At 38.9% G+C, this 24,418-nt stretch overlaps 1 protein-coding gene across 41 annotated transcripts in view; it reads left to right on the top strand.

Moving 5' to 3' along the window:
- neb (nebulin) overlaps positions 1-24,418 on the top strand; it is a 293,069-nt gene that overhangs the window by 126,681 nt on the left and 141,970 nt on the right. For 38 of the 41 annotated variants that reach the window (XM_072579807.1, XM_072579817.1, XM_072579824.1 and 35 more), the window contains 18 exons: positions 111-215; positions 307-414; positions 537-848; positions 4,149-4,352; positions 4,444-4,548; positions 6,701-6,808; positions 6,934-7,245; positions 8,579-8,782; positions 8,874-8,978; positions 13,525-13,632; positions 13,751-14,062; positions 15,292-15,495; positions 16,508-16,612; positions 16,710-16,817; positions 16,941-17,252; positions 20,558-20,761; positions 22,005-22,109; positions 23,486-23,593. In XM_072579807.1, coding sequence (XP_072435908.1) covers positions 111-215; positions 307-414; positions 537-848; positions 4,149-4,352; positions 4,444-4,548; positions 6,701-6,808; positions 6,934-7,245; positions 8,579-8,782; positions 8,874-8,978; positions 13,525-13,632; positions 13,751-14,062; positions 15,292-15,495; positions 16,508-16,612; positions 16,710-16,817; positions 16,941-17,252; positions 20,558-20,761; positions 22,005-22,109; positions 23,486-23,593 — 3,129 coding nt within the window. The remainder of the gene's footprint in view (positions 1-110; positions 216-306; positions 415-536; positions 849-4,148; positions 4,353-4,443; positions 4,549-6,700; positions 6,809-6,933; positions 7,246-8,578; positions 8,783-8,873; positions 8,979-13,524; positions 13,633-13,750; positions 14,063-15,291; positions 15,496-16,507; positions 16,613-16,709; positions 16,818-16,940; positions 17,253-20,557; positions 20,762-22,004; positions 22,110-23,485; positions 23,594-24,418) is intronic. The other 3 variants (XM_072579844.1, XM_072579838.1, XM_072579845.1) reach the window with 3 other exon arrangements.

Genomic DNA, 24,418 nt, shown 5'->3' with positions numbered 1-24,418 from the left:
ATTATTCAGCATGTATGTGTGGGATATATTTAATTGAAAAATTCATTTATGAATGTTTTATCTAGGTCACTGCATTAATTTTTTTACCTAATAATTTAATCTCTTTGCAGCGTTTGTACACTGAAGCATGGGAAAAGGATAAGCTGCAAATCCATATTATGCCAGATACACCAGAGATATTGCTGGCAAGTCAGAACAAGATAAATTATAGCGATGTGAGTAAATAAAATTGTGTTTTTTGAGAAAGCCTAACTACTCCACCTATTCCGATGTAATATTACACTTATTTACAATTTCTATGCCTAGAAACAATACCGACTTGCACTGGAAGAATCAAAGAAAAAAGGATATGATCTACGCCCTGATGCCATTTCTATTAAGGCAGCCAAGGCTTCAAGAGACATTGCCAGTGATGTAAGTCTATTTGTGATAATTTTATTTGAAATTGGTTTGATTAATTTTTGGGATGTTATTTCAGATTTTCCTTCATTTCTATTTTTGTCATTTTTAAGCACTAATAATTTTCTTTTTAACAGTACAAATATAAAACAGCCTATCGCCAGCAGCTTGGCCACCATGTTGGATGCCGTAACATTCAAGATGATCCCAAGATGGTTTGGTCCATGCACGTGGCCAAGATCCAGAGCGACCGGGAATACAAAAAGGACTTTGAGAAAACAAAGACCAAGTTCAACATGCCAGTTGACATGCTGGACATCCTGTTGGCCAAGAAGTGCCAGACTCTGGTCAGTGACATTGACTACAGACATTATCTGCACCAGTGGACCTGTCTGCCAGACCAGAACGATGTGATCCAGGCAAAGAAGGCATATGAATTGCAGAGTGATGTGAGTACCTTGTTGAAACTGTGAAAATATCTTTGAAAATTCTTGAGAGGTTGGTCAGGAAATCTGAAGAATCATATTCTTTACAATCATGAACGTAATAGGGTATTGATCCTGCTCAGTTGACCAACTTACAATTAAAGGAGAGTGGTGAATATTTCATCAAATTGACGTTCTTATTGGGCCCATATCTAAGGAAGGAATTGCTGGTATTGGAGAGGGTCCAGAAGAAGTTTGCAAAAAGTGATCCCAGGGAGAAAGAACATGTCATATAAGTAACAATTCAGGACTCTGAGTCAGAACTTGATGGAGTTTATGAGGATGAGGGCGGGTGGGGCGGGTGGGGGTGGACTCTCACTGAAACTTACATAACACTAAGATATCTTGATAAAATAGACATGGAGAAGCTGTATCCACTAGTAGGAGAATGAGGATGTGAGGACAAAGCATCAGAGCGAAAGGATGACCCTTTGGAAATGAGATGAGGGGGAGTTTCTTCAGCCAGAGGATGATTAATTTATGTAACTCATTATCTCATAAGGCTAAGCTATCAAATGTATTTAAGGCAGAGATAGGTTCTTGATTATTAAGAGGATCAAGGATTATGGAGAGAAGGCTGGAGAATGGGATTGAGAAATATATCAGCCATGATATATTGGAGGCACAGTGTCTCAGTGGTTAGCACTGCTTCCTCACAGCACCAGGGTCCCAGGTTCAATTCCAGCCTTGGGCGACTATCTGTGTGGAGTTTGCACATTCTCTCTGTGTCTGTGTGGGTTTCCTCTGGGTGCTCGGGTTTCCTCCCACAGTCCAAAGATGTGCAGGCCAGGTGAATTGGCGATGCTAAATTGCCCCATAGTGTTAGGCCAATTGGTCAGAGGGAAATGGGTCTGGGTGTGTTACTCTTCGGAGTGTCGGTGTGGACTGGTTGGGTCGAAGGGCCTGTTTCCACACTGTAGGGAATCTAACCTAATCTCATGACTGAATAGTGGAGTAGGCTCAGTGGACTGAATGGCTTATTTCTGCTCCTACACTGTGTGGTCTTATGGCCAATGGAGTCCAGTTTCTGAAGAAATGTCAGCTGGTAGAATCATTGATGGAATCCTGATATAGAAAGCTGACGCAATTGATTGAAGTACTTCCTAATAGTACAAAAATAATTTGAATATTTGCAGATGAATACCAGCAATGGTGGGCAATATATTTCCTTTCAACCAATATCCAATTGATCATTGTATTGAAGGCAAGTTTAAAGACAGGCCAAATTGGATTCTCATTGGTAGTGAATTCAAACTTTTGATTGGTATTGCTGAATCATCATTTGCTTTTGTATTTGTATGTCAACTTACAAATAATATAGATCTGAGCCTGTGTATTTTCAAATGAAGTTCAAAATGTTCTCCTTCAAATTATATTAAATATAAAGTTGGGGACAGAATTTAAGAAAAGAACTGAAGTTTGTTCTTGAATGGTTACAAAGTGACCAGTGGGAGATATACGTACAGTAAGAAATACTATTAAACTGGCAATTGGGCCTATATTCCATTTTGAACATACAAAACAAAAAAACAGTATTTCAGAAATTGCTGAAGAAGGGTCACTGGACCTGAAACACTAACTGTTTTCTCTCCACAGATGCTGCCAGTCCTGTTGACTTTTTCCAGCAATTTCCATTTTTGTTTCCATGATGTGCAGGTGCCAGTGTTTGACTGGGATGGACAAGGTCAGAAGTCACACGTCACCAGATTATAGTCCCACAGGTTTATTTGAGATCTCAAGCTTTCGGAGCACTGTTCCTTCATCAGCTGAAGTGAAGAAAAGCATATACACAAATGGAATTTATAGGCAGAGAGATCAAAAGATCATACAAGTGGTGTGAGTGGAGTGTCAATAGACTGAGTATTAAGTTCTCTATTCCTGATGAAAGGCTTTTACCCGAAACGTCGATTTTCCTGCTCCTCTGATGCTGCCTGACCTGCTGTGCTTTTCCAGCACCGCTCTAATCTAGACTCTGAATAATAAGTCTTTGCAGGTGATCATAAGTGTCAGGCAGTGTGAGTAAAGAATCAATAGCTGAATAGTAAGTGAAGGGATGACTTACAATCTGATCAATTGGGGCAGGGAGATAATTACAAAAAAATAAAAATAAAGTGGTGCTGGAGACAAACCAAATGGCTGGAATAATAGGTATAAGAGTCACATACCAAGGGTCTAACCAAAGTAACAGGCAATCCAAAACTGTGCAAACCAATTTAATCCCTTCTCTTACTTTCAGCTGATATTACTCGCACCATATGACACTTAAAATTACCTGCAGAAACCTATTATTCCACCTATTGACACTCCACTCACACCATTTGTATGATATTTTGATCTCCCTGCTGATTGATCACTCTGCCTGTAAATTCTGTGCCTGTATGCTTTTCTTCACCTGATGAAAGAGCAGCGCTCCGAAAGCTTGTGATTTTGAACAAACCTGTTGGACTATAACCTGGTGTTGTGTAACTTCTGTTTTTGTTGCAAAAGACAAAGGGGTTATTAATCTTTGGAAGCAGAGCAAATAGATCTCAAAAGGATGTAAATTAAGATGTGAAGAGGAGAGAATTAGTCCTTTCTGTTGAGGCAAAACAAACATTGTACAAACATGACTAGAAAACTAAAAGAACTGCAAATGCTGGTAATCAGAAACAAAAACAAAAGTTTTTCAGATAGAAGAACTCAACAGGTCTGGCAGCATCCGTGGAGAGAAAGCAAAGATAATGTTTTGGATCCAGTAACCCTTCTTGACAACAAGCATGGCAAGGCTGTTGGGGCAGGGTGACAGAATGTAAGAAGAATGGAGAACAAGCATAATGCAGTAAGGCTCTGAAGTTTTTGACTTCAATATTGCGACCTGGCGCCTGTAAAATGCCTAAGTGGAAAATGAGATATTGTTCCTTGATCTTGCATTTGTGCTTCATTAGAACATTGTACCAGGCCTAGGACAAAATTGAAATGGCAAGTAACTTGGATATCAGGGTAATTCTTTTGGATAGAACAAACGTATTCTTTAGATCTGAAACAGAGTTATATCATATTCAAAATGTGAGCTCTCTATCTCTGTCCACCAATAGAACTGCTAACTTTCTCCAGCATTCTCTGTTTCCATTTCCCAGTTTCAACTTTCCACAGTATTTTGCTTTTGTAGCCAAGGCACTGGTTGCATTGATGTTACTGGATAAACTCAAGTTATCTTCATGCTCTATATGTGTGATACCAGTTGTAAGTACCAAGTTAACAGTTACACTTTTAATTACCTTCCAGAATTTGTACAAAGCAGACCTTGATTGGCTAAAGGGTATCGGATGGTCTCCTCTGGAATCACTAGATGTGGCTAAAGTCAAAAGAGCTGGAGAGATTCTGAGTGAGACCAATTACCGCCAGCACCCTTCCAAGTTGAAGTTCAGCAGTTTGTCTGACTCCATGGACATGACCCTGGCAAAGAATAATGCACAGATTATGAATAAGGTTAGATTTATTTTTTGATTAATTGACAAATGTACTTTAAATGTTAACCATTAAATCACCAATCTTTGTACCTGTCATTCCTTTTTCCTAGCGTGCATACATCGAAGCCTGGGAAGCAGACAAGACTAAAATTCATGTCATGCCAGATACACCAGAGATAACATTAGCGAGAGAGAACCAGATTCACTGCAGTGATGTAAGTCTCTGAATCAATTTTTCATGACACTTCCTTGCTGTGTTAATCTTTGTTGCACATATAATCCTGTTTATGCAAATTGTGCTGAAAATGCAGACAGCCAGATGATTAAGATAAAATGTAGAACCTCTCTCTAGCTACTTAACATCATTTAATTACACTGATGTCTATCATTTAACATCAACCTGAAACAACACAGAACCTCTCATTCATCCTGTTCCTGTATACATATATAGGAGCAACACCCAATGGATGACCAATTAACAGGAGGGATACCAAACCTGAAATGTGATAATATCAGTGATTTTTGCCTTCCCTTACATGGAACATTACAGCGCAATACAGGCCCTCCGGCCCTCGATATTGCGCCGCCCTGTCATACTAATCTGAAGCCCATCCCACCTACACTATTCCATGTACGTCCATTTGACTGTCCAATGACGACTTAAATGCACTTAAACTTGGCGAATCTACTGCCGTTGTAGGCAAAGCATTCCATACCCGTACTACTCTCTGAGTAAAGAAACTACCTCTGACATCTGTCTTATACCTATCTCCCCTCACTTTAAAGTTGTGTCCCCTCGTGTTTGCTGTCCCCATACTTGGAAAAAGGCTCTCCCTGTCCACCCTATCTAACCCTCTGATTATCTTGTATGTCTCTACATTGGTAACAATTTCTTTACCTCTGTTGCAAAGCAAAACTATGTAAGGTTCAGTGGGATTTCAGCCTCCAGGATGTGGTGAAGTGGGTTTTCTACCTCCCAACTTGCTGGAACTGATTGAACAATCTCTTCTGCAATTCTAAGATGGGTTTCTGGAAGTGTTCTTGCTTGCATCAGGAGCCAGCCTTGTTTATATAGTTTGGAGATGTGGAAAAGTGGAGGCTCTAAGCATCAGCTACAGTCCAGTGTCTCGGGCAATAGCAGAACCTTCTAAATTTCATCAATTAAGGGAGTGAATTAATTAATCTTTATTGATGGTACTCCATTTGGTAGGGGTGTGAGAAAGGCAGAACAATTAAATCATGTAATATTTGCAACACTGTAAACTGGACATCTGGTTTAGGCCAGTATTGTTTGTCTTGGGTTGTAAAGTTGAATCAAATGCAGAGAATGCTGGAGAAACTCTCAGCAGATCTGGGAGCATTTGTAGAGAGGAACACAACATTTCCAGTCTGGTATGACTGAACTGAAAATTCATATCAGACTCAAAATGTTAACTCTATTTCTGCTCCAGTTGTTGCCATACCTGCTGAGTTTCTCCAACATTGTGTTTGTTTCAGATACCCACCATCTGGAGTCAGTTGCTTTTATGAGTACATTTGGATCATCTGACAATACCTTGTCAGTTATCTTCCGTCCCCACCCATATATCGGCAGGACCTCTAGGCTGCCACCATCATTTGAATCATTCAATTAGAAAGATTCTTGGGCAGGGATTTGGCATTGTATATTCTCATCCAGTCTTATTGCAGTTGTCTACTTGAAGTAAGACCCATATTTATTGGGATTCTAAATCAAGTTCTGAACATTGTGGGAGCATGCCATCAACTGATGTGTGACAAGTAGAGAAAGAGATGGTGATCCTAGAAATGTGCAGGCAGTATATTCCAGTACAAGGGCACTGGGTGACTGTTATGTTTTTAAGTCTTGTTGATGGGCATGGGGTCAGATCTGAATCAAACCCACCTTCGTCCTGTTTTGAATGGTCAAGCCAAAGGTGCTGATAAGGGCACTGAATACTTGCTGATGATTAAATAGATTGCTTTGGCCAGCAGTGCTAAAACCTAGAAATATATTTTAATCAGACCTCCATGTATCTCGACTATTTCCCTGTTTCACCTCATTTTTCCACCTCAGTGAATGATTTGTTGATTCCTTTCACTATATTTGGCTGGGATGCACATATATAAGGGCTATGGCTTTTATTTGTTTTGCTTGCATATCAAATTAGGTGTCATTGTGTGGGAGCCAACAGTGCCCATGCCAACCTTGGTAATGCCTTTTTAACTGCAAGTTGAAATGCTGTCTCCATCTAAGGCCATCGGCAAGCTTATGAATCTCTTCAATATAGTTCGGCTGAAATCAGGAACATAAAATGAAACCACTGTTGGTATGGATCTGATGCTGAAACTATTATTTCTTTTTCTCAGAAACTGTACAGACTCGCTATGGAGGAGGATAAGAAGAAGGGCTATGATTTGCGCCCTGATGCCATTTCCATCAAAGCAGCAAAAGCATCCCGCGATATCGCCAGTGATGTAAGTGAACCTGCTTATTTTGACTCAGGGAGTTCTATATTAAAAACTGATAAGTCTATACCCTATCTATGAACTTACAGTCAATGATTTAATTAAACATTGTTTGTTTGACCTCTGTGTTTCAGTATAAATACAAAACAGCCTATCGCCAGCAACTTGGCCACCACGTTGGCTGCCGTAACGTCCAAGATGACCCCAAGATGGTTTGGTCCATGCATGTGGCCAAGATTCAGAGTGACCGGGAATACAAGAAGGACTTTGAGAAGACAAAGACCAATTTCAACATGCCAGTCGACATGCTGGACATCCTGTTGGCCAAGAAATGCCAAACTCTGGTCAGTGACATTGACTACAGACATTACCTGCACCAGTGGACCTGTCTGCCAGACCAGAACGATGTGATCCAGGCAAGGAAGGCCTACGATTTGCAGAGTGATGTGAGTACTTTGCTAAAATTGTGAAAATACCGTTGAAAATTATTGTAAACTTTATGGAAAAACTTGAGGAATTCTGGTCTTTTAATTATGAATTTACAAAGGCGCAGATTTGAGTCAGTTTGCTGTTTTATCGGAGGTATAAAAGTGAGTCAAAAATATTTGACAGTATTTACACAGTGATTGCGGTGACAAGCCCCAAGAACTATATCTAACCACTTTAGAAAACATTCATTACTTTGGTTTCAATTGCTTTCCATGACAGAGAATTCCACAGGTTCACCACTGTCTGGGTGAAGATGTATCTCCTCATCTCAGTCCTAAATGGATTTCCCTGTACCCTTAGAATGTGACCCCTGGTTTGGACTCCCCAGCCATTGGGCCATCCTTCCTGTGTTTGCCTTGTCAAGTCCTGTTAGAATTTAATAAGTTTGTAAATCTGTGCTGATTTTGTCCAATCCTGTCACCATTTTCCGAGTGAGCATATTTCCTTCTATACAAATGAAAGCAACCGTTATAAATGAACTTGGATTCTTTAACTAAAACGCTACTCTATTCTATATTTAATTTCATTGAAAGGAGAACCACCTTTTGAACTTTTGCTTAAAAATTATTTCACTGCCAGGATAAATGGGATTAATTCTGATCATTCTGATTTTATTTTTAGACTAAGGAGAAAAAGGGTGAATCAGGATATGTAGCTTTGTTGTGTAAGCTGTTACAAGAGTAGAGAAATGGCTTGGAAAGTATAGCCAAATGCTTCATGGACTCAGTTGTGCCATCCTGTGTAAATCAGAAGCTAATGTTCTTTCAGCAACATTTCACGATCTGCGTAATTAACTTGTGCTGTCAGTCCAGTAGAGGACTGAAGGAGTGTTCCCATTTTAATAAGCTATTAAACTGAGATCCAACATGCCTGTCAGTGAACTCGTGGGTTTAGTGAAAGAATAACAGGAAATTCTGAAAATGACCTGCCAAACTTTGCTTCCTCACGCATCACTATCAAAACATCTCAAATGACCATTTGGCTTAATGCTGTTTGTCAAACATTTGTCTTAGAAAGCAACAGTCATTACATTTCAAATGTAACGTTAACCTGTTTTTTTCAGAAACTTGATAAAATGTTTTACAAATTCAAGCCTTTCATTAACACATCAATGAAGTTTATAATAGTTTATTTTTAATAATGATTTGTCCTACAGCCAGATTATTAATTATCTTAATTGCATTGATGTTACTGGATGACCAAAACCTACTTCATGACATCTGTTTTATCAATTTCAAGCATCTAGTAGGCAGTTGTTTGTGGCACTAATGCCTTTTCATTGTCTTCCAGAATTTGTACAAAGCAGACCTTGGGTGGCTAAAGGGTATCGGATGGTCTCCTCTGGAATCACTAGACGTGGCCAAAGTCAAAAGAGCTGGAGAGATTCTGAGTGAGACCAATTACCGCCAGCACCCTTCCAAGTTGAAGTTCAGCAGTTTGTCTGACTCCATGGACATGACCCTGGCAAAGAATAATGCACAGATTATGAATAAGGTTAGATTTATTTTTTGATTAATTGACAAATGTACTTTAAATGTTAACCATTAAATCACCAATCTTTGTACCTGTCATTCCTTTTTCCTAGCGTGCATACATCGAAGCCTGGGAAGCAGACAAGACTAAAATTCATGTCATGCCAGATACTCCAGAGATAACATTAGCGAGAGAGAACCAGATTCACTGCAGTGATGTAAGTCTCTGAAACCATTTTTAATGACATTTCCCTGCTGTGTTTGTCATTGTTGCACATAGAGGACCCATCCTGTTTAGGGAAACAGGGCTGAAACAGCAGACAGCCAGGTCATGGAGTTAGAGTCCTGGATACTGATATTAAATTATTTTGAGACTATCATTTATATAGACCCACAGTGCATGTCATAAACATATGGCAAAAAAGCTTTCCTTGAATCTGCTCTTAGATGCATATATCAATGAGCAGTGCTTAACCCCTAATGGTACCTAGCATATGTAAAGCATAGAATCCTTGCAGTGCAGAAAGAGGCCTTTCAGCTCATCAATTCTGCACTGCCTTCCAAAAAGCAGTTTATCCAATCCTGCCCCCTATCCTATCCCCATAACTCTGCATTTAGAATGGCTAATCCATCTCGCATGCATTCCATACAGTGGGTTTTGAAAACTCATGTTGAGAACTCATTTGTAGCTCATGTTGAGGATCTGGGCTGGAAGGTTTGTTTTCAGACATTTCATCACCATACTAGGTAACATCAGTGAGCCTATGGTGAAGCACTGGTGTTAGTGGCCTGCTTTCTATTTATATGTTTAGGTTTCCTTATGGTGGTGTCATCACCACAGGAAATGACATCACCAATCCAAGGAAACCTAAACACATAACCAGAAAGTAGGTCACTAACACCAGTGCACCATCAGAGGCTCACTGATGATGTTATCTAGTATGGTAATGAAACATCTGAAAATGAACCTTCCAACTCAAGGAGCAAGCTTACATACAGTTTAGCACAGCTAATCCAACAAACCTGAACATCTTGAACTTTTGGAGCAGACCAGAGCACGCAGCAGAAACCCATATAGGCAGGAACCTCCGCACAGATAGTCACCCTAGGCTGGAATTGAACCTGGTTCCCTGGCACAATGAGGCAGTACTGCTAGCCACTGAGCCACCGTGCCACCTAAATAACACCCAGTTAATGTATAATTAAAGATCTGAAATGTGTGAAAGAAGTGACAAACAAGATGTATTTTTGCCAAGTCGCTCATTAGCAGTCTCTACCACACAATCACAAATAGGAAACACACAAATGTTGGTAAGAGCTCTGCTGCCAAACTATCATAGAGTCGTACAATACAGAAGAAGCCCTTTGACCCGTGTGTTGGAGTGGGCTTGCTGCCAATGCATCAAGTCACTGCACTGGCTCAAAAAGCCTTTGTAGTAATTTTCTAACTGGATTTCTGATTGGGTGTCTGATTGTTTTCCTGGCTGCATCAGGAGTCATCAGGACTTGGATTAATCAGGATATTGTCATGGGAAGTGTAGCAAGTCTGCAGTTGGCCAATATCTACTAGATAATAGTGATTATGCTAGGAGTTATTCCAGAAACCAATCTAAGATGATCAGTTGGGTTTACAATGTGTTTCATTTGTGTGTGTTAGATATTCCATATACGGATACACGGAACTCTGTTCCCTGTAGGCAAAAGGAATACCTATTTCACTTAGGAAGCTCAATATTCAGTTGATATTAAAACAAAGATGTGCAGATGCTGGAGACATGAAACAAAACAATTGATATTTCTTGATTCTACTTTCATTGACAGATGCGGAGGGTTTTTAGGCTATTAAATCCTATGACATTTCCAACACTTCAGGAATGCTAGCCACCTGTTCTGGGATAGTATTTTTGAATTTGGGTGTAAATGAGTTATTAACGTTGGAAACGTTGACAGGCATGCACAATTTGCAAATTACTTTTCCTTACTTCCCCATCCATTATCATTTGAAACACATGCAAAGGATGGTTTCATAAGCGTGGATATAGTTTGCACATTCCCACTCAATTTGATATGGATTGCCCACCTCAGAATCACCACAAAAGTCTTGACCAAAGAGTTTAGAATTCAACTGCAATCAGTATCAGGTCTCCAACCTAAACTAATACAAATATTACACACATTCATTTGGCATTCACTTAAGCAAAATAGAGGTCAATAACAGAGATAGTTACTGGAAATTTTAAAAAATATTGGCTCTCGAAATCTATGTGTCAGTACCTCATAGCATGAAAGACCTTAAGGTTGGAAGGTTTGACATGTCTGAAGTCTATCTGGTGGGCTTGGGGATGGGGGTGTTGAAAATGCTGGAAGGTTTAGCTAAAGAAGCTCAATCTGATCACAGAATCATTACTGCGCAGCAGATGGCCATTCAGTCCAACACACCTGCATTGGCTCTATTACCTAATGCCAATCTCCTGTCTTTTCCCCATATCATTCCAATCCCCTTACTCTGTCCAGCCTGCTCATGATTTTGAAAACCTCAGTCAGATCTCCTCTCACCCTTCTTCTCTCTGAAGAGATCAGTCCCAACTACTTCAATCTATTCTCATAGATAAAGTTTCTCATTCCAGGGACTATTCTCATAAATCATTTCTGCACTCTCTGCAATGTATCTGCACCTTTCCTATAATGTGGCATCTACAACTATACATAAAACTCCAGCTGAAGTCTAACAGTGTTTTGTACAAAATCAACATCATCTCCTTGCTGCTATGTCCCATTAATGAAGCTGAGAAAACTGTATACTTTCTTTTACTGCTCTCTCCACCGTTAATCACCTTCAATGATCTCTGCTGATGGCAGGAATCCATGATCCAAATCCTGAGGAAATGGATTCCCATGTACAATATATAGTACCACTGCCTCTCTGTTCCCCTCTTTGTTCTGTTGGGAAGTGAAGACAAAATTTGTTCAGTATAGTTACCTGCTATAAATCCATATCCATCGAACAACCATAGTTTTTCCATTAATCCATGTGACTGAAGCCAGCTATCCTTAGATTCATTCTTGTAAATCATTTTTGAACCCTGCCTGAAGCTTTCAGAGCTTTAGTTTCCTAAAAGTGCATTGCCCAGAATTTGGCATTCTGGATTTTTTTTTTCCATTTTTATTCTAAGTGGCGATTAGATTTCTTTTGATATCCCCCAATCTGCACCAACGTGAAATCCCGCTTGATCGAAAACTGATCAGGCACTTAAGCGTGACTCAGTGGGCTTCCCAGCCAATTAGTCCCTGAGGTAACAATGATCAAACATCCCTGAAGTTGCAAACCAACCAGAGACCAGCAGACACTGTGTGAAGCACAGTGCTGGCTACACAGCGAGTAATGAAGACAAGGAGCAGTGGGAAGCTAAGTCCCATTTTAGAATCATAGAGACGTGCAGCATGGAAACAGATCCTCTGGTCCAACTCGACCATGCTGACCGGATATCTTAACCTAATCTAGTCCCATTTGCTTGCACTTGGCCCATATCCCTCAAAACCCTTCTTATTCATATACCCATCCAGATGCCTTTTAAATACTGTTATTGTACCAGCCTCCACCACTTCCTCTAGCAGCTCATTCCATACACGTACCACCCTCTGCGTGAAAAGGTTGCTGCTTAGGTCTCTTTCCCCTCTCGCCCTAAATCTATACCCTCTAGTTCTGGACTCCCCCAACCTCAGGAAAAGATCTTGTCTATTTACCCTATCCATGCTCTTCGTGATTTTATAAACCTCTAGAAGGTCACCTCTCAGCCTCTGATGCTCCAGGGAAAACAGCCCCAGTCTATTCAGCCTCTCCCTATAGCTCAAATCCTCCAACCCTGGCAACATCCTTGTAAATCTTTTCTGAACCCTTTCAAGTTTCACAACATCTTTCCGATAGGAAGGAGACCAGAATCGCATGCAATATTCCAACTGTGGCCTAACCAATGTCCTGTACAGCCGCAACATGACTCCCAACTCCTATACTCAATGCTCTGACCAATAAAGGAAAGCATACCAAGCACCTTCTTCTCTAGCCTATCTACCTGCGACTCCACTTTCATGGTAGAGGGGATTGTATTCAATTCTAATCACTTGCTGTTGTGCATAATAACATTTTTAAATTTGTGCATGAGGACATCCAAATCCCCCTGAATCTGAGTTCTGTAATCTCTTACCATTTAGAAAATATGCTTCTCTTTTATTCTTCCTGCCAAATAGACAAATTCACATTTTCTCATTTTTTACCCTTTACCACATCATTGTCTACTCACTTAACCTGACCATACTTTTTTGTAACCTCCTTGGGTCATCTTCACAACCTACTTTTGTACCTACCTTTGTGTTGCCAAGCATATTTAGTAACCATATTTTTTATCCATTCATCCAAGTCATTTGTGTAAATTGTAAAGATAGATAAAATCTTCTCTGTCTTTGAAAGTGATGCTTTGAGCATCACTTCTCTGCCAGAGAAACAATATAAACCTGGCCTTCAGTCAGTGATAATCATGCATAAGGATGCATAATGACAGTCTTTTGAAGGGAAAATCAAATTAGGTGCCATTGCAGAGGAGCCAACAGTGCTCAGCCCAACCCTGACAATGCCTCCTTAAATGTAAATTGAAATGGGATCTCCACCTATAGTCATCTCTCCTCCGTGGTTTTGTCGAAGTTAACAACACAGAAGGAAACCACTCTTATTTTGAACATGATGCTATAACTATTATTTTCTCTTCTCAGAAACTGTACAGACTCGCTATGGAGGAGGATAAGAAGAAGGGCTATGATTTGCGCCCTGATGCCATTTCCATCAAAGCAGCAAAAGCATCCCGCGATATCGCCAGTGATGTAAGTGAACTTGTTTATTTTGACTCCAAGAATTCTATATTAAAAATTGCCATATCTGTACCATTTCTTTGAACTTCTTTAATTCAATTGAACCTTATTTGTTTGACCTCTGTTACAGTACAAATATAAAACAGCCTATCGCCAGCAGCTTGGCCACCATGTTGGATGCCGTGACATTCATGATGATCCCAAGATGGTTTGGTCCATGCATGTGGCCAAAATCCAGAGTGACCTGGAATACAAGAAGGACTTTGAGAAGACAAAGACCAAGTTCAACATGCCAGTTGACATGCTGGACATCCTGTTGGCCAAGAAATGCCAGACTCTGGTCAGTGACATTGACTACAGACATTACCTGCACCAGTGGACCTGTCTGCCAGACCAAAACGATGTGATCCAGGCAAAGAAGGCATACGATTTGCAGAGTGATGTGAGTACCTCGGTATAAATGTGAAAATTCCATTAAGGAATTCTGAGAACCTGTTAATTTTGGTAAATATCATTTTAATATTCAAAGATTCAAATATATACATTGTTGTGGTTAAATAGATCATTGCATGAGCTGACCAAAATGTGAAGATTTGAATTAAATTTTAAAATATCAACACTAGTTTAGTAATGCTAGTTATTACTTCTATTAACATTAAAGTATTTAATATTTTTTGTGTATCTTTGGATTAATAAATTTTACATTTTTTGTTCTATTGTTGGATATGAATGTTGCTGGAAAGTCCAGAATTTGTTCCCATTACTGATTCCTCTTGAGAAGGTGGTGGGTGTTGAACCATTAGCATGGTGGCTTTGGCAGTACCACCACCAGTTCTCTCTCAGTTACAGCTCACTGTCAGCCTGCAACATGAGGGAGAAAACACCACAATGCTCAGGTGTCCTGGAAGGCAGCTAAGTTTTCCCGTGGAAGCTGGGGGCAGGAAGATGCCCCCTGTGGAGCTATGTGTGTGGTGGGTGCAGTCAGTTAGACAGAGGAATGGCTATTTCACATGATACTCCCATTGTAAAGGAAGGATGCTCCACAGTCTGCCTCCTCATCTCTGGGAACACTCCTGGGAGGTACTAGTATTTATTTACCAGTGTCCCATGCAGCAGCAAGCTCTTTTGATGGTGGAAAAATGGGAGTGGGTCCTTGGTCTTAATTGGGCTTGTGATTGGTTCCATTGGCTGTCCAAAGTAGCACACTAGTGCAACAAGAAAATATTAAGCTCCACTTCCAATACCTTTCCCTCCCACACTACCTGCCCTTTCGCTTCCCAGCCCATCTACAAAGAGCCGGGGGGTATTTATGCATTGAAGGCGTGGACTAAATACACAAAAGGGACTGAGTTGCAAACTTTGTTTTATCAGATTTTGATTTAACTAGTCCTACACTCCATCAAACTAACAGTTCCAGGAGTAAGTTTTAGTTGTTTTGTAATGCATCAGTTTGAAAATACAAGATAAATAATTGTTTGTAATGTTCGATGCAAGAGGGTCTGATTGTTAGACAGACACAAGATACCAATGTAATTGAGGTTACTTTCGACTGAGTCCTCAGCAGATGCAGTTTGAAGGTGTTCAACTTTAAATCTGTGCTATGTACTCCATCAATGGCTATTTTCATCTTCCTCTTCTCCATCTTAAACAAAATAACTCTTGTGATTTCAGCTGTTGTACAAGTCAGATTTGGAATGGCTTCGTGGTATTGGATGGAGTCCTGTTGATTCATTGGACATACAAAAAGTTAAGAAAGCTGGAGAGATTCTGAGTGAAAAGAATTATCGGCAACCGCCTAGCACACTTAAGTTCTCAAGCATCCTTGATTCTCTTGAACTGGAATTAGCCAAGAACAATGCTAAAAATCTCAACAAAGTAAGTACCACCTTAACTTACTGATAGAAGCAAATACTTTTCCAGGATGATTATTTTTTTCCTCAGGATGCATTGATTTTGAAACTTATGGCAAAGACAAAATGACTTTTCATTTTATTATGAAGTCTTTGTAGAAGGAAATACACTAAAGGTTCAGTGCATTATTATGAAATCATGTTAGTATTGTTTTAATCAGTACATTAATCTATTGGGCAATTTTAACATAATTTCCTAGACTGCTATTCATCAGTGTCATTTCAATGACTGGGGGACTTCAGAAATGTAGCAGCAATATTTGTCAACAGGAGGAGTCAAAAATCAATGGTTCTTCTGTCATGAGAATACACTAGAATGACTGCAAAGTAAGGACCCACACAATGTGGGCTCCTGCCTTAGGTGACAATCAGGGAAAGTACATGTGCATCAGGGAGAAAGCACGAGGATATGAGAATAGGATTAGATGAATAAGGTTAGGAATAAGGTCAGTTGGGTGAAAGGTGGTGTAAATTAAATATAAGTTGATGAAATAACAGTGGGCCCAGCTTAAAAAGAATATACCCTCATCTGCCTCTTGAAAGGAAGTGATTTTGGAAGTGATTTTGGATTAGTACAAGGAAAGTCTTGATCCAGGAACAATGATGAACTGCTGATTAGGCAGAACAGAGCAGGGTAGGAACAGAAAGAGAGACCGTCACATCAAGGTAAGTTGGAGGCTGCAGTAGCAAGGCAATGGGACTGAAAGTTGTAAAGGATCTTGGAAATTGGACAAAGGTTTGATGATAGGTAAGCAAGGTGAACAATGCCACTTATTATTGGGACGTCTGTAATGCAATGCTTGAAGATGAATAATCCAAAGTTTGGAAAATAAGTCAAATAGATGTTGTTTGATGTGTTACTTAATACATAGTAAATCAGTATGACAAGAGCAATGCTCACCGTTCCATGTATTTTGATATAATATATTATAAGATTGTTATTATCTGTCTCATTCCTTGATTTTCTTTTTTCACAGCGCTTATACACAGAAGCTTGGGATAATGATAAGACTATAATTCATGTCATGCCAGACACCCCTGAAATTAATCTGGCCAAAAGCAACTCAGCCAACATCAGCCAGGTATGCATCCTTGAGACTAAACTGATTGAGATTTGAGTTTACTAAATGATCAGAAGCAAAATGCCCCAAGTTAAATCATGTACCTTTGTCCATTTAGAAACTATACCGTCAAGCATGGGAGGATTCCAAGCTAAATGGTTATGATTTGCGAGCTGATGCCATTCCAATCAGAGCAGCAAAGGCCTCCAGAGATATTGCAAGCATGGTGAGAATTGTTTGTCAGCCAGCATTAACCACTGAGAATTTTATTTGTAAACCAAATATCAAAATCATTGCGGGTGACTGAACAATGGATAAAGATAAAGTTACATTCTTTCTTCACAATCAGTACAAATACACAGAAGCCTATCGCCAGCAGCTTGGCCACCACATTGGATGCCGTGACGTTCATGATGACCCCAAGATGGTTTGGTCCATGCATGTGGCCAAGATCCAGAGCGATCGGGAATACAAGAAGGACTTTGAGAAGACCAAGACCAAGTTCAACATGCCAGTTGACATGCTGGACATCCTGTTGGCCAAGAAGTGCCAGACTCTGGTCAGTGACATTGACTACAGACATTACCTGCATGAGTGGACCTGTCTGCCAGACCAGAACGATGTGATCCAGGCGAGGAAGGCCTACGATTTACAGAGTGATGTGAGTACTTCTCATTCATTTTTCTCTTTATGACTAAATAAGTAAATCAAACAGCATTTGATTAAAGATGAAACAGTAGCTTGAAAATGCAGAAATATATATAAAAGAGGAGCTTTGAAATTGATTTAATGAGAACATCAAATTAAAAGAATGAACTATCACTTATTGTTTGGAAATAAAAATTACTATAATTCGCTTTATTGTGTGCCAAGATCTCTAATATTTCTGATGCTTTACTATCACAGAAACTCACAGCACTAAAGGATACAACTTGACTAATCTTGTTGATTGTGCCTCCTTGTTAGGTCAATCCAAAAATACATCCATCTCTCTCCTGTGTCATGCCTTTTGCAGCTTTAAGTATTTATCTTATTGCCCCTAAAAGATATATTTGCTTTTATCTTAACTGACTCTTGTGGCAGAGATGCCCATGCTGAACAACCCTTTGAGTAAACCTATTTTCCTCATATATCTCCTCACTTTCATAGCGGCAATCTTAATTTGAGCAATCACCATTCCAAGCAGAGGAAATAGTCTATCCTCATAATCTCCACTTTAACTTCTTTGCTCCACATCTCAACATCTTGCATCTGCCCTTTTAACAATAATTTCCAGTCCCTGTCAATATACTGTTGAATGTTTGATGTATATTTTATGAATCTGTGTGCTGCCTCATGGGCCACAATGAAAATACATCTGCCACCTATCTGTCCATCTTATTAGACATTCTAGTTCCTCTTGAAATCATGTTTGCCAAATCCACTACATTTACTTCACTACTAGAAATTTTCTGTGACATGTACTTTATGCTTAAGTTTAAATAATTTGTATATGTTGCATTAAAAGTATTCCAATGCTGACTCTGGGTAATATCATTCCTTCCCGAGTACAACCAATACCCGTTTACCTTAATCCTTGATTTTGTGTCCGTCAACTCAGTTTCCTTTTGCACTGTTACATTTCTATTTATACCATTAAGTTTAGATCAAGTGTTCCACAAAATATATTATGTAAATTTATTAACATGACATTTACAATTGGTTGGTGCTTTAAAACTTGAACACTATTAAAGTTGTCAGATATAATTTGCTTTTAATCAAATAAAACAAGAAGGCTGAGTCAATGAGTGTATTTAAGACAGAGATAAATATGTTTTTGTTTGGTAATGGAATCAACATTTACAAAGAGAATGGGGTTGAGAAACAGATCACCTATGATCGAATAGCAGAGCAGAATCGATGGACCAAATGGTCTAATTCTGCCCCTATATCTTATGGTCTTCTGGTCTAAAAAAACTGCAAATGCTGGAGAAACTCAACAGGTCTGGCAGCATCTGTGGAGAGAAAACAGAGTTAATGTTTTGAGTCCAGTAACTCTCCATCAGAACTTAATCTCTGCTCGTGATCATGGTCCATGGTCTGACAGCTGGCCTTTAATCAAACCAAGTCCGTAACTGACCAGATATTTCTAAATATTTGTTAGTTGATTATCAAATTATGATGGATTATGAGAATTTGCTTACAGGTGTCATCAAAGTAATTGACCCATGGTTATCTAATTTATCCTTCTGTCCATTGGTGAACAGATGTGTTACATTGACTAGTGTCCAGACTAACAGAACTATTTTAATCTCTAAGCAATATTGTCAGCAGAACTTTCTCAATATTTCAGAATTAATTCATTTTCTATACTTCAATTCAATAATTCATTTCCATCCCTGTCTGAACGTTCTTACTTCTACCACTGTCAAAACTGATGCATGTAACTCTGGCCCAGTTTTTGGTAAAATAATTTTGAAATTTCATATGGCACTTTAACTCATGGGATATGTCAATGGGATCATGCTAGGAACAAGGGAGGTTATGCAAGTACATAGGAGGGAAGTCCTAAGCATCACTTTAGAGTTCTGTTACAATCTCAGTTGATGTAACTCCTGGACAAGTCTGATGCCAAATGAAATAGACTTGATAAGCCATATTTTGTTATTTTTCTATCTATAATGGCAGTCTTTTACTGAAACAAAATCTCATATACTCTCCAATGCCATCATTTCATAGTCACTTAAAAAGCAGGAAAATTTTCCTTCCCCATCAAATCTGTAGGCTTGATATAGGTTTTTTTTTATCATTTCCAGTTCTGTGAGCTGTAATTTTTTTTTTTGACTGACATTACTGAAAGCTTAGACTTTCTCAGATTCAAATAATCAACACAGGTTTCAAACCAAACACTCGTGGTGTGGATTTATTTCCGTGAACTGCAGTCTTTCAATGAGGTAACTTATTTCCTTAAATTCTCTGATTCTAGGAGAGATTTTTTTTCTTTATATCATTTTTTTTGTTTTAGGTTTACTACAATCGCGTTATCTGCAGAACATCATTCTTAGATAGAACATAAAACCTGGAGCAGGAGTAGGCCATCTGACCCTTCGAGCCTGCTTTGCCATTCAATGAGATCATGGTGTTTTTGTGGCCTCTACTCCATTTACCCACTCTCTTACCAAAACCTGTAATTCCTTTACTGTTCAAAAAATATCTTCCTTAGCTTTAAAACACATCCTCTTTTTTGCCTAATAGGAATATGCTAATTTTATTTCCTCATGTCCAAACAAATTATCATGGCTGTATTGTTGTCTTCTTTTCAAATTTGAGCTAGATCAGTCGACTCTAAATATTTGACCTTATTTTGATCAGGACCCTAACCTTTGACTTTTCAGAGAATCACAGAAGTGCAATAACACAGAACCACACCAATTAGCCCATCATGTCAATACCAACTGTCCGAATAAACAATCCCCTTGCCTTTTTCCTGTAGACTTGTATACCCTCCCTTTAAAGATAATGATCTGTTTCCCTCAAAAGGCCTCTCTATCCAGACCCTTTATGCTTTTGAATACCTCTGTTAAATCTTTTCCCAACCTTCTTGTCTTCCAGGAAAGCTATCCAAACTCATCCAATCCATTTAAGAATGAAAGTTCCTTATCCTGAAACAATTCGAATGAATAATTTTTGTACTCTAAGATCTTCACATTTTTCATGCAATGTTTCCAGTACCTTTTTCTACTGAAATACTGAACTTTACAACAATATTCTGTCTTTGTTCTATTCTATTCTAGATTGGTTTCACAGGTCAGTGCAACATCGAGTGTCGAAAAGCCTGTACTGCACTGTAATGTTCTATATTCTATTCTATTCTATTTTACATTGGTTAATATTAAAGGACATCTGGTTTGATGAGATTAATTGATAATTATTAATAGGAAAAGTTTTATACACTGTGATTTGAGATTTGCTCTTGTCCCTTTGCAGTTGCAGTACAAGTCTGATATGGAATGGATCCGTGGCTGTGGCTGGATGCCAAATGATTCTCTCGATGTTAAGAAAGTACAAAGGGCTCAGGAGATTCTCAGTGAGCGTAACTACCGCCAGCCCCCACATAAGTTCAGCTTCACCAGCATTGCTGACCATCCCAGCATAATCCAGGCTAAAATCAACTCTGATCTACTGAGTGATGTAAGCATTGCTGTAGTTTTCTCCTCAATGTGCACTGAAAAAATGCACATGACCCTAACACCGTGTTCGCAGATGTGTTTGCCATTAGTTCTGCATGCTGCTTATAATGATTCAATTGGATATTTTAAGAGTATTTATTTTAATTAAGAACATTGTAGAGTATTTTACTTCTGTACAGAGAAATATTTATTGCAAAGTTGTTCACCACTAGTTAACAAATTCTTAAAGTAGACCATCCTTTTGCAATTACAGGACCTAAGTTGTGCAGTCCTATCGGTGTAATAGAGTCACAGAGTCATAGAGGCATTAAGTCAAATAGTACGGAAACAGACTCTTCGGTCCAACTCATCCATGCTAACCAGGTTTCCGAAAGGTTTTTCAATTTAAAAGAATCCTATAAAATGGCTGAGAATAGTGATTGAACCCTGTGAACTTGTACTGCTGATTTGCAGAATCAAGCTGAAATTCTAAGATAAGAGGACAATAGAGTTTTCATAAATGAATACTGACACATTAATTGACCATTCGAACTAACCTTGAACTCCTACCATGGCATGATGATCTACATAAATAAATACTAACCATGCTTCCCAAACAGCTTATATAAATGACAAGCAACAGTGGACCCAGCACCAATCCCTGCGGAACAGTGCTGCTTACAGGCCTCCAGTTTGAAAAGTATCCCTTTGTCTCCTACCGTCAAACCAATTTTGTATCCAATTGGCAAGCTCACCCTGAATCCCTTGTGATCCAAATTTACTAATCAGTCTACCATACAAAACCTTGTCAAAGACCTTACTAAAGTCAATGTAGACAATGCTACAACTCTGCCCTCATCTATCTTCTTGGTCACATCCTCATAACACTACTTCCTGTACAAAAAGTCATGTTGACTATCCCTAATCAGTCCTTGCCTCTCCAAATGCATGATCCAATCCTTTCAAAAGTCATGAATTAGTCTTTTAGAGAATACAATATTTTATTTTCCAGACACAAGAATAGGCTGCACTCAATTCTCCTACATTCTGCAGATTTGAATTCAGGCCCTTAGAATTGCATTTAGTTGTCAGCGTGCTCACTCTTCCCATCAGAAGTTTGCAGAGGCTTGAGCATGTATTAACTTCATATTTCTCTGTATTCTATGCTACGAGAAGTATATAAGAGTTCATTGTGTAGATTAAGCTTTAGTTTTGTCAGATTATTATTGGAAGTAAAATTCAATGACACTTTCTCTTGTCTTTAGCGCCTGTACCATAGTGCCTGGGAGAATGACAAACTCATAATTCATCTTCCTAATGATACACCTGAGATGGTGTTGTCTAAACAGAACTCTGCCAACATCAGTTCGGTAAGAAATATTCTGTGTCTGTTTGTTAATTAGTGAGAAGCACATTGCGATCATATTTCCACTTTATGTCTTTACCTTCATTAGACAATTACCTTTGTTGTGAATTGTAACTCTTAAAAGCCATGGAAGTTTTCTATTTAATTATATCTATTCATTTTAAGGAACCTCCTGCAAGGTGGTCATGTCTCAGCAAGTAGAATATTAGGAGCTCCTTGTTAGTTTCTGGAGAAATAGAAACAGCAGTTGTGATACAGAGGCTCTTAATTAGGCAGTGATTCCATTCCCTGTGGGGTCATTAGTTAATAGATTAGAGTGGTGCTGGAAAAGTACAGCAGTTCAGGCAGCATCCGAGGAACAGGAAAATCGACGTTTCAGGCAAAAGCCCTTCATCAGGAATAGAGGCAGAGTGCCTGCAGGGTGGAGAGTTTTTACCTGGTCACCAATTAATAATCAAGAAGGGAAAACCGGCTTAAATTCCTCCATCTGGAGGTATTTTGAGGCCTTCCTATATAAATCACATCTGAGAATATTTAACCTAATATGAACCAGAGTTCAAGAGCTGGTACTTTCTGGTTTGTCTCACTCAGACATTGATTAAACCATATGCATTCAAAATAGGAGCATGAATAAGCATTCAGTTCACTCGCTCTTCCATTCAATCTGATTGTGGAAAATGTTTGATCTGTACATACGTAAGAAAAAGGAACAGGAATAGGCCACTCAGTCCTTTGGGTATGCCTTTTGTTAAATGGAAGACTTGAGCAAAATAATCACAAGGATCTGGAAGAACGAGAGCTTCCACAGCTATCTTTGATTTAATTTCTATGCCACCCTGGTCCCGCTTCAACTTACCAAAAAAGTCAAGATCAGATCATCTCTACTGAAAGTACGCACAATAATATTGAGATTTGTTTCTGGCGACTTGGTGTATAATAATCTCCATTCACGTTAAGGTGAACTGTTCGGTAGATTGATTTGTCAGTCAACTTATAGTGCACAGAATAAGGATGGAATTTTCTAGTCAACAGCAAAGTTTTGAAATTGCCACAATAATTCTACTTAATATTGCTTTATTAGTTTTAACAGGGAATTAATAAAACTTGAGAATTAAAAAAAAAGCTTTTGAACAGATACAAATGCTAATTTTAACTCTGGGTGAGCAGTGAACATGAGGCCAATGAGGTGTGGGAAGCGCAGAGGGACATGGGTCTGGGGACTGAAGGTGTTCACAATGGCACGGTTGGCTGCATGGTTGGGGGCTGGGAATATTGGATCAGTGAGAATGAGGTGGAGTGGTGCTTTTGGAGTTCATAATGGCTTGCTATCTCTGCTCTCACTTTGAATGACATCTCATTCCTCCTTTTTCTGCTGTGTAGAAACTATATAAACTCAGTTGGGAAGAATCGAAGAAGGATGGGTATGATCTAAGGAGTGATGCCATCTCGATCAAGGCTGCAAAAGCTTCCAGAGAAATTGCTAGTGATGTAAGTGAGCTCACACAGTGAGCAGTTATTATTAAATTCTGAACGTATTGCTTAAGTCACGTATTGATTTGAAGTACTTTTTTTCTATTCACAAATTAAAAGGCAAGTTCATATAATAGCAGCATCCAAAAGCCCAGGTGGTTGGTTAGACTTGCTCCAGATGCTTCAGCTTTCTGTGTACAGAAATTAACTGAAACCCGAAGCTGAAAACAGGGCTGTGAGCGAAACAGGACATCAAAGGCCCAAGAGACCAGTACAATCAAAAGGGCATCTCCTTAACCAAAAGGAATAAAAATGGGGAGATAAACAAAGAAAGGACTGAGAAAGATGATAAATTAGACTGGCCAAATTCAGTATCCAAACAGATATAGAAAGAGAAATCACGGAAAATAAATTAAGATTGGATCAAGAGAAATTTAAAAATGAGCAGCCAGGAAAAGAAAGAAAGACAAATTGTCAAAATAATAAGTTGATATTTCAAAGGACTCCACTATAGCAAAGATTAATTTGAGATACCAGAGAAGCATTGAAGGCAATAATCACCCTTATTATGTTGTTAAACAGCTAATTACAATCATAATGCCAAGATATAATCTTCTCTGACAAATTTAATTCTTAATTAATGGGTAAGTATAGTATATTCCTGAAGAAATTAGAGAACCTAAGGCCAGAATGCTGCTGGATGTTTATATTTAACCATGCATTTGATCCTAGCCAGAAGATATTGTACCATTCACCCCTGACTGATGTGATTAGCCTTACCATTATGTTGGCAGCAAATTTGGACTTAATGCTGCATATCCATTTTACTTAAAAATAATAGTT

Source organism: Chiloscyllium punctatum, chromosome 10, assembly GCF_047496795.1.
Source record: "Chiloscyllium punctatum isolate Juve2018m chromosome 10, sChiPun1.3, whole genome shotgun sequence".
Taxonomy (NCBI): Eukaryota; Metazoa; Chordata; class Chondrichthyes; order Orectolobiformes; family Hemiscylliidae; genus Chiloscyllium; species Chiloscyllium punctatum.
Note: the sequence above shows the minus strand (reverse complement) of the source record. Positions and strands in the feature narration are given on the sequence as shown.